This window comes from Hydractinia symbiolongicarpus, chromosome 12, assembly GCF_029227915.1.
Source record: "Hydractinia symbiolongicarpus strain clone_291-10 chromosome 12, HSymV2.1, whole genome shotgun sequence".
NCBI classification, from domain to species: Eukaryota; Metazoa; Cnidaria; class Hydrozoa; order Anthoathecata; family Hydractiniidae; genus Hydractinia; species Hydractinia symbiolongicarpus.
Window position 1 is genome coordinate 10,040,428 of NC_079886.1, and position 16,370 is coordinate 10,056,797.

Below are 16,370 nucleotides of genomic sequence, written 5' to 3' on the forward strand. Positions count from 1 at the left end.
CCGAGATATTTAATGAAAATGGGGTCTTGGTCAAATGAGTTAACCTAACACTACAATAATCGTGTTATCAGCCCCAATAGAGTCCTTTCAAATGTCGGTTTTGGCCATGGTGTAAATAGGTTTTAAAGAGAGGACGGTTATTTTTTTGTTGTTATTTCGTCGTTAAAGAATTTTCATTTTTTCGTAAAAATAGATACAAAATATATCTGTTATATTCTAGAATCTGGTTTTGAGATGCTTCCTTCTTGGCAATGCACCATACAAATCCGTACCAACCATCAGCAATGCATCATCTGGTTGCTGGCTTAGTTAGTTAGGGCATTTTTTTTAGAGGCAATTGGTTTGATGTGATGTGTTATACTGTGGATGTAGTTCTCAAGCCCTTATTTGTCGCCGGACTGAACGTGGCAGTCATTTGAAGGGTAAAAAATAATAGTACTGCTAAGGGTAATTCTTGCTAAAAAAGTACGAAATGTGTACGGAAACCAAAACACCGACTTAGCTACGCGAAATATAAAAGAAAGGGCATATATCCACCTAGTTGTATAAAAATTCTTAAATATGAAAACGGGTGATCTTCGCCATATAACTTCTACTTAACTAAAATAATTACGATATAATTAAAACAAATAACATATTTTTTTACAATGATGCAAAGAACGGCCATGGACAACAGAGTACTTATAACCCAAAATAAATAACATTTATCTTTGGTGCTTAATTCGAAGTCGCCTGTTACTTGTTATTGAAGCTTAAGTCTTAGTTTAGGGTATGTAAATGGCATCAAAACAGAAAAGAAACACAAAGTTTTCATCCGCTAGTGATATCTTCTGTGTGTCATTTTTGATGATGTAATGTTTTTGCCGGGCTTTGTATGTATGCATGGTACCATTTTTGAACAATATGAGCTTTGTTTTTATAAGAAACTACGGAAGCCGATAGGTACAAAAAATCTTTTTCGAAATTGTGTGAAAATGTTTTTCGAAATAGAAAAAATGTTATTTGAAATGGTGAAAATGTTATTCGAAATGGTGAAAATGTTTGCCGAGAGATGGTGAAAATGATTCTCTAAATAGAACTGGGACGAGTAAGGTCTGGTGCTGAGTATAATGGCGGTACCCTCAAGTTCCCTTTTTTAGCGGGAAAAGTAAAGTAAAGAGAATGAAATGGACAGTCCAGGGAATAGTCCGTGGACATTCATCATGTTTTGCTCTGAGTGTGGATTGCAGTTGACTGAAAAATTTTGTGGTCTTACTTCAACTACTTGATTGATTTTCTGGGAATGTCGCCACCTGAGAACTTCCACTCAGCCAAGCATTTGTATACCGTCATGTTATCACATGCGGAAAGATAAAGATGAACTTCTCTTTGTGTTACTTCTTTTTTAGAGTTAAATAATTGCATATTCGCCCATGTTGAATCCCTATTGACACTTTCTCCAGTAATAACTACTAGGAAGGTTAAAGGAGCGAGAAATCGTTTTTCCGTTAAAGTCTGTTTTCCAATAGGTAGCGAAGCGGTTGTTTATTTTGAAATTCTGTATTCTGATTCATTGCGGCGCAAAAGTAAAAACTTGTTCCAACAATAGTTCGCCTTGGTGGGGCTGTTTGCACTGGGTAAAAAGGGGCAAGTCTAACTCTGTAATTTTGCTAAAATAGCTAATTTCTTATTAATTCAGCTACCAAATACCAATTTGGTTATATTTTCTGGAGATTAAAAGAGATGAGATCTTGAACCTCGTTACCAAGCCTTTTTACGCCTTGCGGTCAGCCTTCCGCTGTGTTCTTGTGGTCGATACAAAATATAAAATACCCTGGAAATGAGGTTAGGGTCATGTATTTTGAGAATTATTTTCTCATTTTTCGGGAAACATTTTTACCATTTCGAAAAAGATTTTCACCATTTCGAAAAAGATTTTCACCATTTTAAAAAAGATTTTCACCATTTTGAAAAAGATTTTCACCATTTTGAAAGAAATTTTCATTTATTGCACCTATCGGCTTCCGTAAGAAACAGTAAAATATCACATAAAGTTATCTACTCTTCAACCTTTTTTTAGAAGCAGCCGCGTTACTAAGGGCTGAAAAAACCTGAAAAATCTGAAAATGCATTCAAATTTTAATTTCTTTTGCCACACTTTTCTTTAAACGTGAAGGGTTTTTTTCACATTGAAATAACGAAAAATCTTTAGCCCTTAGAGAACGTATACTTTTGTCATGCGGTCGACTGTAACTGCCAGGTTAACAGTTTCAATGGCCGCCTGTAGCTGTTATTTGGGCAATGAAGTTTAGAGATTTATGTTTTTAAATTGAACCTACTATAAACTGTCGTAGAACGGCTTTAGCGATCCCCTCTGAAACAACCGGGGTAAAATCAAAATCAGTTACGTCAAAAAGATAGAAATATATAGCTAAATTATGTACAACATATTGATGAGTAATGTCCACAAAATCTTTAACAATAAGCCTTGCAAATTAGTTTTATAACGAAACACGACAATGTCGTGATTCGCTTCCGGCTTCGTATCGGAGTTTTGTTGTGACGTTTAAAAAAAAAAAAGAAAAAAAATCCCTCACGTTTATATAATACGTTGTAAACATTATCAAGTTCTTCGTATATAACAAAGAAAGGTAGATCATGCGCATGCGCACATGCGTTTCCAAAATTATACGCTTTCATGTGACAAAAGTATCCAAGAATGATCGTTTGACAATTAAGAGGATGTTGTTGCTTCGAAAGATCATCTTTGAAAGATATATTTAATCCATCCGACATTTTCTGATTCCAGTGTATACCCTAAAAAAGATGCAGAAGCTGTTGTACAGCCATTGTATAATCATTACACATTTCTGTTAGGCAACTCTTAGCCTGGCAGCCTAGAAAATTATCTTAAATGTTTAAGCACACCTAATAATTTTTTTAGTAGCGCGTTTTCTATTATGTTACATATTACGCACAAAAAAAACATATAAATATAAAACTTTCTTCAAACATCTATTTGTCTCTGATTGATCAATACCGCGATAAAATGCCGAACACAATATTTAACACTCCGCCATCAAATATTTACGGGGCTAAATATTTAAATATTTAGAAACTTCCAAAAAAATAGTAAAATAAAAAATATACACAATGTTTAAGTAGCAAACGTCTTACGTAGTTCTCCTAATCCAGCGGCTTTCCTTCTAAGATGCGAGTTTGTCTTCTCGAGGTTGTCATTTATTGTCACATTTTAACGTACTCGATTGGAAACGATTTTGGACTTGTCTTCTTAAAATCGGGTTCGTACCACGGCTTCTCTTACTGGATTATCACGTCCCCTATAGAGAGCTCGGTTAAAACCCCCATTCTTTCCAAAATCATCTTGGCAACTTTTCTCCATGGTTAGGAACGACATTATTAAGGTGTACGGTCTGCTGAGAAGAGTTTTTTGAAAATGATCCATGACTTTTTTGTTAATTTACTACATATTCTTTCAGCCGTAGCTTTCAAAAGTACTCGATCAAAGTGTTAACTTTAGTACTGTATAATGTGATATCAAAAGATTCGTGCGACAACTGAGTGGCGTTGTTGGACATACGGTCTACTAAATAATAAATTAGTTGGCGTTCATGTGGTTGAGATAAACGTAAGTTAAAGATTGATTACTTAAAATCATTTCCGATTCAAACAATATGGTTTGCTGTTCTTCGTAAGACAATTTAGCGTTTTCTAAATCCTATTTAGTAACAAGTGCTAAAAATGAGGCGTTCAAAAAAAACCCGTGCATTAAATACCACTGTACTTGCAAGTTTGAGAAAAACAAAATCGGCACCATTGAACTTGGTATTGGGTCAAGTAGTACTGCTCTACTGGCTGCACATGGGTATAACGTAACCCAGAATTTATGCATAACCTTACGGTTGTCTTTAATGAAAACTTTACAAATAAAAACTGGACCAAAATTGTCTACGCTTATCGCGTAAAACAGGCGACTGCCATTAAACCGTATTTTAGTTAAGGGCGGTGATTGATTTGGATACTTACAGCTCTTTCCTTTATAGTATCGACAAACGATACCTTTGTGTAGCAAAGATCGAATAAAACTCCTTTCACTTCTTACACAAAATCTTTGCCTAAATTCCGTTAGAGTCTGTTCTGAGAGGCATGCTTCAAGCGCTTGTGTACATCGATGACAATCAGAGATGTAAGCGGATGCGATTGGCCAAGAAGAATCGGTTTCTTTGTTTCAGTCGGTAAGGTTGGGCCTGTCCACCAAAATTTGGTATGTCGTAAATTGAGTTTCGTTATTCCCATTCTGGTAATTAAATCAGCTGGATTTAGATTTGTTTCCATGTAATACCAACAATTTAGAATCTAATTTCTCTTACCCAGTTTTCAATCAAACAATGACATTCCTTATCTCTTTACCTATGAAAGTGGAATCATCGAATCACTCCGCAACATAACCCTATCAAAATGTACTACACCTTTTAAAGCAGATTGAACTGTTTTACAAATAAATACTGTGGAATTTCCACCTATCTGGCTTGATGTGGACCATGAAAAATAATTGTTAAAGGACTGTATTAGACACTAAGTAAAAAAAGAAAAATGTGCCGTAAATATATATAAAATCACGTGACTTTAAGAGTCCGCGATAAAATGCCAAACATAATTTTTTAGTTTATTATCATTCAACGAAAATTTTAAGTACTATCAAAAATTTGAATATGGAAAAATGTCTCCACTTCAACATGGATTGAGCCAGTCCAAACTGGAACATCATTGATATGGTAAACGAGCATCAAGCTGCAAACGAGTTTGTTAAAACTATGAGCATTGGATCATGTTCCTTGCATATTCTTCATGATATTTCCCAAATTAGTGTCATCAAATTTGGCTGGAACACAAGTTCTTAAGGGGTTTTATAAAATATTTGATGAATCACCCGCTTATCGTGATTTATAACCATGTGAAGGGTCGTCAAGAAAGTTCTCAAAAAAGTTTTGGACAATACTTTGGATTGAAGACAAAACATTTGCAGAACGAGTTTTGGAACTATGGCCCTCTGTAGTGTCTACTGTAGAAGCAGATTTATACTACGTTATCGTTAGGTTGATGATACTATCAATCTTAGAAATGTGATAAACAAAGAATTTCTAACAAATCCAAGTAATCACTTTGGAGAACGTAAAAAAAGGACAGAGAGGATAAAAAAATTAGCTGACAATCCCTATTCCTTGAAGTTCATTTATTTGTTGCTAATAATACGGAGTTCCATTATAAACAAGTTTTGCTGAACCAGGAAAAAACTGTCAACTTAAATTATAAAACTTATTACATGAACTCGTTTTTACATGTATTTGTTGGAACCAAAAAAATTATTCATATTTATGAAAAGTGATGAAATTGATTTTTATTGAAACTCATGGAAAGAACTTTACTAAGCGATGATTCGTATCAATAGGCTCACGTCAGATGAAAATATGGAAGGCGTCTGCAGCAGTTTATGCCAATGCTGGTAGCTCTCCTATTACAAATGAAATCACACAAATTTTTCTTTGTGAGGAGGCCATTGCGTTAGCCAAGAAAGATGTACGAGATCACGCCATTAAGGTTGTATCTTTTGCGAAGTCGCCTAGAGATAAAGAGGAGGAGTACAGTGAAACCTCAAAAGTGATGATGCAGTTAGGTTTTGAAACGATGGATTATTCGAAGACACAAGAAAACTTGCTTTCTGTTGCAAGATATTGACATGTGGAAGATTATTTTACCCATGAAATTTTATTCTTTAATTGTTTACCGACCTTTTATGCCGCTTTTTTACCAATAACAACTTCGTACTATTTCTTACAAGCTCGCGATAGGATCTGAACAATGTTCCATGTCTTTCATACATAACACAATTATTAAACGCTGTACGATAGTTTGTCTGTCCGTATTTTTCTTCTTTCTTTAATAATAGCTAGCTGATCTTCACAAAACCTTTGGTTGAATTCTCTTCCTTATGTCTTTCTTGCCATTTATATAAACAAATTCTTTACTACAAAACGCAATAAGAATGACTGTCTTCGACACTGTCCTAAAAAGTAATGTCTGAAAACTAGACACAACCCCTTTTATAGTAGTCTGTCTCCGGAAACATAAAAATAGCCATTTTGTTCCTGTTTACAAAAAGAAAGAAATTTTACGTCATAAAAGTAATCCGTATTATTGTAAAGAAATAGTTATTTCTGTACAGTAAGCTATCGTCTTTTAATTAATCAACTTCTTGTGTTTGTTTTAAAGATGGACAGACAAAATTTTGAGAAAAAGTAAGTTGGTATTTCTATTTCTAACCCTAATGTAGTTTTCAAACTCGAGAATAAGGGTTTGTTTCCAAACATTTCTTTTTTATAAAGTTTGAAACATCGTGTATCTTTGTTGCTTAAGGGGAATTCTTACTTCAGAATTTTTGTCACGTTGTTTGGCATAAAAGTTATTCCTTTCGAGAGTTTTCTTTTGCTTTTTCAAATTTGATATATTTGCGCTTTTCCTTATATCAAAAAGCCAGAAACAGTATCAGGACTTTGTAATTTATCGATTACCTGTCCGAATACCTGTATATAGTGAGACGTAGCATTTTAACCTATGGTTCATTATCTTTGCGATCATTCATTGTAAGCTAAACAAACATATTATTAAGGACTAGACAGGCCGGAGATCATCTCAACTCAGGATGTTTTTGTAATACATGCTCTTCTCCGCAAGTGTTTTCATGGTTATGTCATTGCATTCTTTTTTTCCAAAAACGTGTCCGCTTTTGGAGCAATAACAAACGAAATATGGTGTTGCTTGTGGCGGCCATTAACCACATCTGAGATAAGCAAGAAGGTTATTTGAACTAATAAATAAAGAATAACTTAGTTCCAGAATTGTTGGCATTTGTTCTATGAAGGGAGCGCTTATTAGAAAAGGGCACTTATATAAAAGTTTAGCAAATTTTAGTTCGTGACAAAGAAACAGCGTTCATACGGTCAATAGCAAAGTTTTTTCCTACCAAAGAAACATTACATTATCACATCTAGTAGAACTTCATGAAAATCACCTTCGCCGATAATACCGGATGGGTTTTCGGACTATCTGTTGGCTGTTTTAGATGTTCCAGACCTGGGGTAAGTGTCGCGACGTTTAATGATGATATGGTCAAAGGAAGCAAGGGTATATATCCAAAATAAATTTAGCTATTTCATATAATTTTAAAAAGGGCGCTTATTAGACAAAGGGCGCTTATTAGAGAAATATAGTAGTTAAAACTAAAGCACGAAGGTTGGGTAACACATTTAAATAAGCCGAATTGAAACGTATAACAAAACATTTGGTTTTTCTAGTTCGAAGAAATGGTCTACAAGAATCGTAATTTTTGAATTGATTTTCCTTTTTTTTTAGAAAATCCCCATTTTAAGCCTTGAATAAATCTTAAAATTAAATATTTGTTAAAAATCCCTATACTACTTTAATTAGTAAAACTTTTAATATGATGAAAGTTATTTTTTGGGAGATTAAAAAAAAAATCGCCTATAACATTTGAGGCGGTACGTGAGACTATCATAAGCGTAAAAAAGCCCTGTGAACGAGGTTGCTCTATCTTCCTCAACTTCGCTATTGCAAACGTAGATTTGCGGACATAAATTACTTGATGGAACATATTAGAAAAGAAAATTTATGAATTTTCAGAAAAGTCAGTATGCTGTTTGTTTCTTTTTTTTCGAAAACCTATTTTATTCGTGGAGCGTCTTCAACCTTGTGTCTCAATCATTTTCTATGTTTTTATTTTCTACATTTTGTTCCATTTATCCTTTTTTTATTCAAATTTCCAAACAAGTCACTTTTGTAAATAAAAAATTTTATTTGACATGTTTTATCCTGTATAAATTCTGATAAATAAATAAATTAATTAATTCATGACTGAATAAATCAAGAAACGACTAATTAATATCTAACCAATCTTTGACACTTCTTCAAACACACGAGCTTTTACAGTAATATTACTTTAACGTCTACAAATTATTCGTCGAAACATTATTATTCTTATTAAAAAAAATTCTTACAAAATAAAGTGTGTTTACCAACAAATGGAATGTACGGTTACCTCGTCTTCACGTTATTTAAAACCATACAATAACAAAATTTCCAATATTTCTAAAACGATACAAAAGACAACACACGAAAGACCTTTGTGGCACACCCTCCTTATCAACAATGTGTACAAAATAAATAAATGATTTCAGTTTCAACAAAAATCGAGACTAAAGATCTCGCCTACTCGAAAAGTGGTTTTTTAAACCTGTGTAGTAGCGAACGTTATTTCTTCGCCTCGTTGGCAGGAAAACTTACTTTTCTGTAGAGGCTTTAAAACTCACCACTCAAAATTAAAAAAATACTTCACTCGAGGTTTTCTCTCATAATTTCAAAATCTCTTCAACATTTGCGTTTTGTTGTAAATTTAGTTCACATAAGGGAGCCTCTTAGCTTAAGTTTTTGTCATATTAGCAGCAAATGAATTTCTTGAATCAAAATTCACATTTTATATCAACCAATAATCAAAACACTGTCGCAGTGTTTTTTTTCATCATATTACTTTCCATGTTAGATAAAGCTCTGGAATTTTTTTTACTTCTAAAATTAAATATTGAACTCTGGGTGTCCATATTTTTTCAATTTTTTTACCTTTATTTTTAAAGTAACGCCTTTATGAAAGGCGGAAAATGTCTGAATAAATTACGATAACAATGTTCAAATTGTAACATTTCGTGTCAACGTAAATGTTCAATTATGACAATATCCCTGTCGCTAGCAAACATGTTCTTTTAGATTTAAAAGAAAAACAAACACCTCAATAATGATAACAATTGTGGTAAGAAAAAAGTAATTGTCAATATTTTTTATTTGAAATTAAGCAGTAGTTTCTACTGTACTGTATGTGCATGCTACCCAAAATCCACTTTATCTCGTTACTATTTACAAATACCTCGAAACGATTTAGGCAGAACTTTATTTTTAAGTAAAAAAAATTGCCTGAGTCTGAAAACCATCCTTCCAGTTAAAAATTAAAAAAAAATTCTAAAAAAAATAATTTAGGCTATAAAATTTACCAAAAATAAATCTATTTAGGCTTTATTTGCCTCAGATTTTTGTCTGTCCATCTTTAAAACAAGCACAAGAAGTTGATTAATTAAAAGGTGAAAGCTTACTGTACAGAAATAACTATTTCTTTACAATAATATGGATTACTTTATGACGTGAAATTTCTTTCTTTGTTTAAACAGGAAGAAAATTATTGTTTTTATCTTTTCGGCTTAAAAGACATCTGCCAAGTACATGTTTTAGCGCATGCTCCGTGAAGACGTGCTATAAAAGAGTTGGCTTGAGATTTTTAAGGCCTTGGTTTGTTGGGACAGTGTCGAAGACAGTCATTGTTATGTTGAATTTTTTTTTTAACCGAAGGGATTTTTCTACGTATTTGATAAAAATAAATAGAGACATTCAACACAAAGAGAAAGAGATGTCCAAAGCAAAGGTTTTATGAAGATCAGCTAACTCCAAGAAAGAAGAAACTACAGACGGACGAACTACCATACAACATTTAATAGTCTATTCTATGTGATGTGTAAAAAAGATTTGGAACGTATTGCATGGATCTTATGGCAAGCTTTTAAATTCAATAAGTTCAAGAAATATAGAAGCGAAGTACACGCTTTATCATCAAAATAGATCGAATCGCGCTTTGTTTTCAATTAATATCAGGGGCGTTTACTACAGAGGCGTTTATTTTAGGGGCGTCACTGATTGTATAACTAAATTCGGATGCAAAGTGATAATTTTCTCTTTCGAAATTCATATTTTTTATACTTTCATGAATAGAATTTTTTGCAGGAGGAGCCTTTAATGGAGGAAACAAAAAATCTAATGCGAACAAATGCATCCGTATTTGATATTTAAAAGTAACCTTGTTGTCAGTGCTTGTTAAGGAAGAGGGGAGGGAAGTCCTGGGGACGAGGTTAATTTAAAAGTAGTGATATGAGACCAAAAGTTATAAAATGCACGCTTTTTTATGAGAGTAATAAAAATCGGAGTAGGCTGAATTATTCCTAAATTTTTTCAATTTCTTGTCTGAAATTATTTTTAGCACCTTTTAATAAATGGATATACTTATATATACTTATATATTTATATATATTTATATATATTTATATATATTTACATATATTTATATATATATTTATATATATTTATATATATTTATATATATTTAAATATATTTATATCTATTTATATATATTTATATATATTTATATATATTTATATATATTTATATATATTTATATATATTTATATATATTTATATATATTTATATATATTTATATATATTTATATATATTTATATATATTTATATATATTTATATATATTTATATATATTTATATATATTTATATATATTTATATATATTTATATATATTTATATATATTTATATATATTTATATATATTTATATATATTTATATATATTTATATATATTTATATATATTTATATATATTTATATATATTTATATATATTTATATATATTTATATATATTTATATATATTTATATATATTTATATATATTTATATATATTTATATATATTTATATATATTTATATATATTTATATATATTTATATATATTTATATATATTTATATATATTTATATATATTTAGGAAGTGATTAAAAGCTTGTTATTAAAGAAAGCGACACGTTTGATGTTGATGTTTTATTAGCTTGTCTGAGGATTATTCCCAAGATATATTTTTGATTTTTTAGTAAATCCAGGTCTCTTTATTTTTAAAAATCATATTTTTATATAAAATAGCGTGCACATGCATCGATGAACGCCACTTTGTTAGTAATGTTTGCACAAGCATAATAAACGGGATTTTAGAACGAACATCAAGATGGCGGAATGTTACAATGAACAAAAAATCAATGAGATCTAAGTCAGGTTTAGAGCCTGATTTAGATCTTGCTAAATTTTTAAAAAAGTGGGGACAGAAAACGTTTTAGCAGGACAAAAATATCTTAATTTTTTCTTGAAAGAACTTTCAATAACGGCATGATCCAAAATATGAACGTCGTACAAGCGCTTTTTAATAGGTAGAAAAAATCATAGAACGACCTCACTTCAATGCATTGAAGATTGTTCTTGTAACATTATCATTAATCGAGACAAGATGTTTTGATTAAAGTTTACTGTATTCTATCTAGATTCGGTGAGACTTCAATGGGATAAAAATTCGTAAGTGGAGAAACCTGAAAGTGAATTTTGTACGCACAAGTGATGATAATCCAAAAGAACTTAAGCTCGCGAATATCGCGAAATAATAAGTGATACGTAATAAAAGGGCTAAATTCGCGAAATCGAGAAATTTAATTCTCGCGAAAATTTATTTCCTTGAGGTAGAGTTTCAGGATTTACTTATTCTTTGCGGCGAATATTTTAGGGGTGTATTGAGCAAATTTCAGAAAAAGCTTAGCCTTTTTTACAGACCTCTTTAGTATACTTCACGCTTTCCTGTAATTCTTTATTACGCATGCGCAACATTCAGTTTCGCGCAGAATTTTTTACGTGACTAAGAAAATTTGACAAATCCGCCTTTTTGCTCCACATGCGCATTATTTAGAAGTTAATTTTTAAATCTCAGCGTTAAATGACCCAGACTGAAAAATTGAATTGAAAATAACACCGTGATAAGACAAAAAAGCAGTGATTTTTTAGATGAATCATGTTCTTCAAGAGCGTCAATATTTACTACACAACCTATATATAAATGATGACGAATAATAAGCTTCGATAGTAAAAGGATTAAATATCTCACTGTACATCGAACTGACTTAGACCGGTTTATTTTGTAGGACTGTTTACATGTTTTTTTAATACTACAGTCGGAGTGAAACTCGCTTCGAATAGCATGTTCGCTTAGATCAAATTAACCAAAATGTATTGTCAAACTTGTTCAAGATTATCATGTAAGCATTTCAGTTTGTCAAAAACACAATAAACGGCTCTTTACGGGCCTCCACCGAAGTAAACAGTCCCACTTATCACTGTGATGTGGATTTTACTAATGACTGAATTTCATTTCTACCTCGTGTAAGCGTTGCACAACCTCGATCCCAGGCCTTGCTTAGAAGACCACAAATAAGTCCTTGTAGTTAAACATAATACAAGTTGTGAGTTGTAAAGAAACAGTGTAAATTTAGAGAAGTGTAAATTTAGAGAAGTCGCGAGTTAAGGTGTGTGCAAATGCGTCAGACTTTTCATCAAACTCCATCAAACTAGCGAGTTTGATAAAAATTTTGATGCATTTGAGTTGAACCATCAAACACGATTTTTTCGAAAAAAATGAGAAAAGAAGAAAAAAATTGAGTTTGATGAAGTTTGATCGCGATCAAACTTTTCATCAAAACAAAATGGGTTCATCAAACCGAGTTTTGCTGTTTGATGGCTGTTTGACGCATGTGAGTCGAATTTCATCAAAAAGTCATTTTTAATAACCGCCTTTTTTAGTTCCTTTACAATGTTATTAAAGTATCCCTATTCATCTCTTCGTTTTATCCAGCTGCGTGTTTTTCCTCGATGTGGCTCTTTTCATCATCAGAATCCATAAGCTCACTCAATACCAGAAGTTTCGCCATATCAGCCGCCATTTTGAAATTTTGTAGATGAATAGGCCTTCAATCATTTCGAATGTTTCGATAAAACGTATTTGACGAGTTGACGCAAATGGAAAATTCGATTTCATCAAACATTCGCAGCAGTTTTATAAAATTTTCATCAAACAATTTGATTAGCTGTTTGATAAACAGTTTGACGCATTTGCGCCCGTCTTTACCGTGTTTTAAATAATTCGTCGAAAATCGTGCTTATCTTTGCTGTTTACTTGATCTATAATTTCCACTCAACCTTATTTGGTTATAAGTTGTTGCTTATTAAAAAAGGGCGCGTAAAAAAAATATCCCAGTGAAAACTTTATACACAAATTTATTACGCGAAGTTCTCACTACTTTTTTTATAAAAACAAATAACAGAAAGAATAACAGAAAGATAAAGAATAAAGAATAAATAAAAGAATAAAAAAGGAATTAATAGATTGTAAAACTTTTATAACAGGAGATAAAAAAAAATAAAGAAAAACCTGATAACAATTGACTGTCTCAAAAAAGCACTCCTTTTATCTATAATATAGACTGGTTTTATATTTTATCAACCCTGAAAATACAGATCGGAAGTGCCTTGTGTAGTTATTGTTTGTGTAGAAGGAAAAACACTGTCTGAAAATATCTGCTATACAGATGCAGACGTGCTATAAAAGGGGTGGCTTGAAATTTCCAGACTTTAGTTTTTTGGAAGAGTGCTGAGGACAGTCATTGTTATTGCATTTTTGAAGTGGAAATTTTTACATTCAACACGATCAGGAAGAGAAGACCAACAGAAGTTTGGTGAAGACCAGATATCAGATATGAAGGAAGAAAACTAACTGGACAGGCAAACTACTGTCAGCATTTAATAATTAATGTGAACTATGTTCTGGGTAGATATGTCATGGAACATTGCTTGGATTATATGGCAAATTTATAAAAAAAAATGTCGGCACGCGAAAGGAATATAGACATTTGTTTACCGACTGAATTTTACCCACAATTTTACTGATTAATTTTCGCTGTTTTTATAAAATATATAATACATACAATTAAGTTTTCAAAATTCCTTTTTATGGCATAATATCAAAATATCCAATCTTTTTATCTTCTTATTTTTGGAGACATTTTGATTCTTAATGTTTTTATTATTCAGCTTTATATTTATTTAAAAAATCGGTAAAAAAAAGATCAGAAATAAAATGGATGAAAAAGGCGTTAAAAATTTTGGACGGAACACTATGTTAGTCACTGACCCAAAACTTGGTGACCTTTTACCCACCTTTTTATCAAAAAAGGGAATGCAAGTGGTTATAAAGCTGTTGAAGAAGCGGTTAATAAACAAAAAAGAAGTTTGCCAATGTTTGCTTTATCGAAATGAATTTAATTCACATGTTGATGCATCACTGAAGTGTTTAATTAACGGATCATCTTATATTGGTGCCCGCTTTAGAGAAGGATTTCTGCTTTAGAAAATGTCTGCTTCAGAGGTACTTGCAAGAGTCTACGAAAAAGAATCATAACCTTAAACATGATCACGTGTATTTATATATATTCGAGACTGCTGTTGTTCAGAGAAAATGGGTAATATAATATTAGTTTCTCCTACAATATTTCTCGTGACGTTATTCAACTTTGAAAGCATATTTTTCTACAACGAATTCCGGTTTTGACATAATCACTTCATTAAAGTCATAACATTGGTTTTAAAAAATCGGCTATAAAAAGACAATAAAAAATCGTGTTGACAAAACTCAGACAAACAGTCAGTCAAGGTTAAAAAGAAAATTTCAAAACGAGAAAGAAGCAATCTGTTTTATAGTCAAAACTTCAACAACACAGACATGGTGTGTCAAATAAAGCAAATTTTTCTTGCTTCTATCATTCTACTTACGTTGCAATGCGGAGAGAGCAGACCAAAAAAGCCGTCTACATTAAATTTGTGTGCCAGCCACTCGGATCGAAGATGGTATGTTTGGGATTGTCCTAAACAATCAGGTATATTTTTATTGCAGTGGCGCTCACCCCTAATGCGGTCACTTGCAGGAAAAACATTTTGTCCGCTTAGATATGTATCCGCTTTGAAAACTGTCCGATTTAAATAGAAACTGATATAGGGGTTAACGAAGGAGGGGAAGGAAAATCGATTATTTTTTGAAGGGTAAAAAAGAGACATCGACTGAAATTCTAAAGAAACACACAGCTGTTGTAACAATGTCTGTTTTTTTCAGCGTTATGGAGATTAATTTTACGCGAGACCGACGTCGCTTACGCGATACGTTGTCACTGTAATAAGTGTCAGTTTTATAAGAAATTATCCCTTCGAAGCGGGTTAAAGAAATTGGCCAGAAAAATTCAAACTATTCGTCTTATAGAGGTGTTCGCTCTAGAGGACATTCACCTAATCCGTATAACGGGCGGCCGTAGCGATTTCAACTTCTGAGAAAATGATATCGTTGGATTTTTTTTATAATTTTTATTGAAGGGACTACCAAACTTTACTCTTCGTCATCTTTTTTTATGTGATGATCTTTACAACGCTTATTTCAATTACGAACTAAGGAGAATACCAAACATCTCTCTTTTTATTTTATAAAGAGAGGGATGTTTGTTTCGAAGGCTTAATCATAGCACTGCGATATGTTTTTTTTGAATTTATGGTACCTCAAGGGAATTAATTTTAGGAAAAAAGTCATTTTTTCGTGAGAATTTTACATATCTCGGGAAAAAAGTAATTTAATCAATTTTCGTTAGTTCTGTAAAAAAAAGTTGGGCGACAGTTTTTTCTCTCGATTTACTAACATTTTTTCACGAAAACTGATTTTCGAAAAAAATTCGCGAAATTTATTTTCCCAAGTTTTGAAAAAATCGGACAGTTCTGTTGTTGCAACAAAAAATATCACGTTCGCTGAAAAGAAAAGTGTTGGAATTAAAATAACATCCTGTTTCTTTTTTTAGCCAGGCAAAAAACATTGGTGGAAAAGCTGAGAGGTCGATTAACAAAGAGATCCATCAACCTAAAACGACAAAAAACAAAAACAGAGCTTTGGAGAGCATGGTATTGTCGAAACATGAGGAGTTTCAACTTTGACCAATCCGAAAAACACCTTATAAATTTATTGCGTTTGTGTGGAAACTAACCATCTATATTTAGTGTTATTTTTACTTAATTTATTTAATAAACTGTATATATATATATAAAAAAGATGTTTTTGTAAATATGTGGATATATAAAATATATAACATATCAAAAGAAACATATTTTTGCTATCTACGATTTAAAGCTTGAATCGATACCTTAACCTAACTCAAATCGAAGATGTTTTTTCCACATATCAAAAAACTATATGGACCCTAGTTTTTATATTGTAAAAAGATGTAGTAATGATTAGTTGAAGTGTGATTTCTTTATCAAACAAGAATAACCCAAAGAAAATAAGCGTGCACCTTTTTTAAATGTCAGATTGCTATAGAAAATTCACACAAATTAGTAGCTTATGATGACGGACTGCTGAATGATGTATTGAATACCAAAGTCCGGTTTTAGCTGTCTTTTAGAACGCCTAATCAGACATTCTGGCTGAGAAGTATTATGTCAGGCTGATGACTTGCACTGCCCCTAGAAGGCCTAATTATTTTGGTAAGGGAAGCCACCATTCTGCTGT

At 31.9% G+C, this 16,370-nt stretch overlaps 1 protein-coding gene and 1 long non-coding RNA gene across 2 annotated transcripts; one reads left to right on the forward strand and one right to left on the reverse strand.

The window, feature by feature from the left end:
- Positions 1-5,362: 5,362 nt before the first annotated feature.
- LOC130621764 (uncharacterized) lies at positions 5,363-8,348 on the reverse strand. The gene is made up of 3 exons (XR_008980921.1): positions 8,091-8,348; positions 5,790-6,064; positions 5,363-5,620 (listed from the first exon to the last, which is right to left on the reverse strand). It is a non-coding gene; the product is annotated as an uncharacterized LOC130621764 (long non-coding RNA).
- Positions 8,349-12,986: 4,638 nt separating this feature from the next.
- On the forward strand, positions 12,987-15,942 carry LOC130621762 (uncharacterized). The gene is made up of 2 exons (XM_057437105.1): positions 12,987-14,703; positions 15,664-15,942. Exons 1-2 carry the CDS (start codon positions 14,550-14,552, stop codon positions 15,843-15,845), a joined length of 336 nt encoding a protein of 111 aa, XP_057293088.1. The 5' UTR covers positions 12,987-14,549; the 3' UTR covers positions 15,846-15,942.
- Positions 15,943-16,370: the final 428 nt, after the last annotated feature.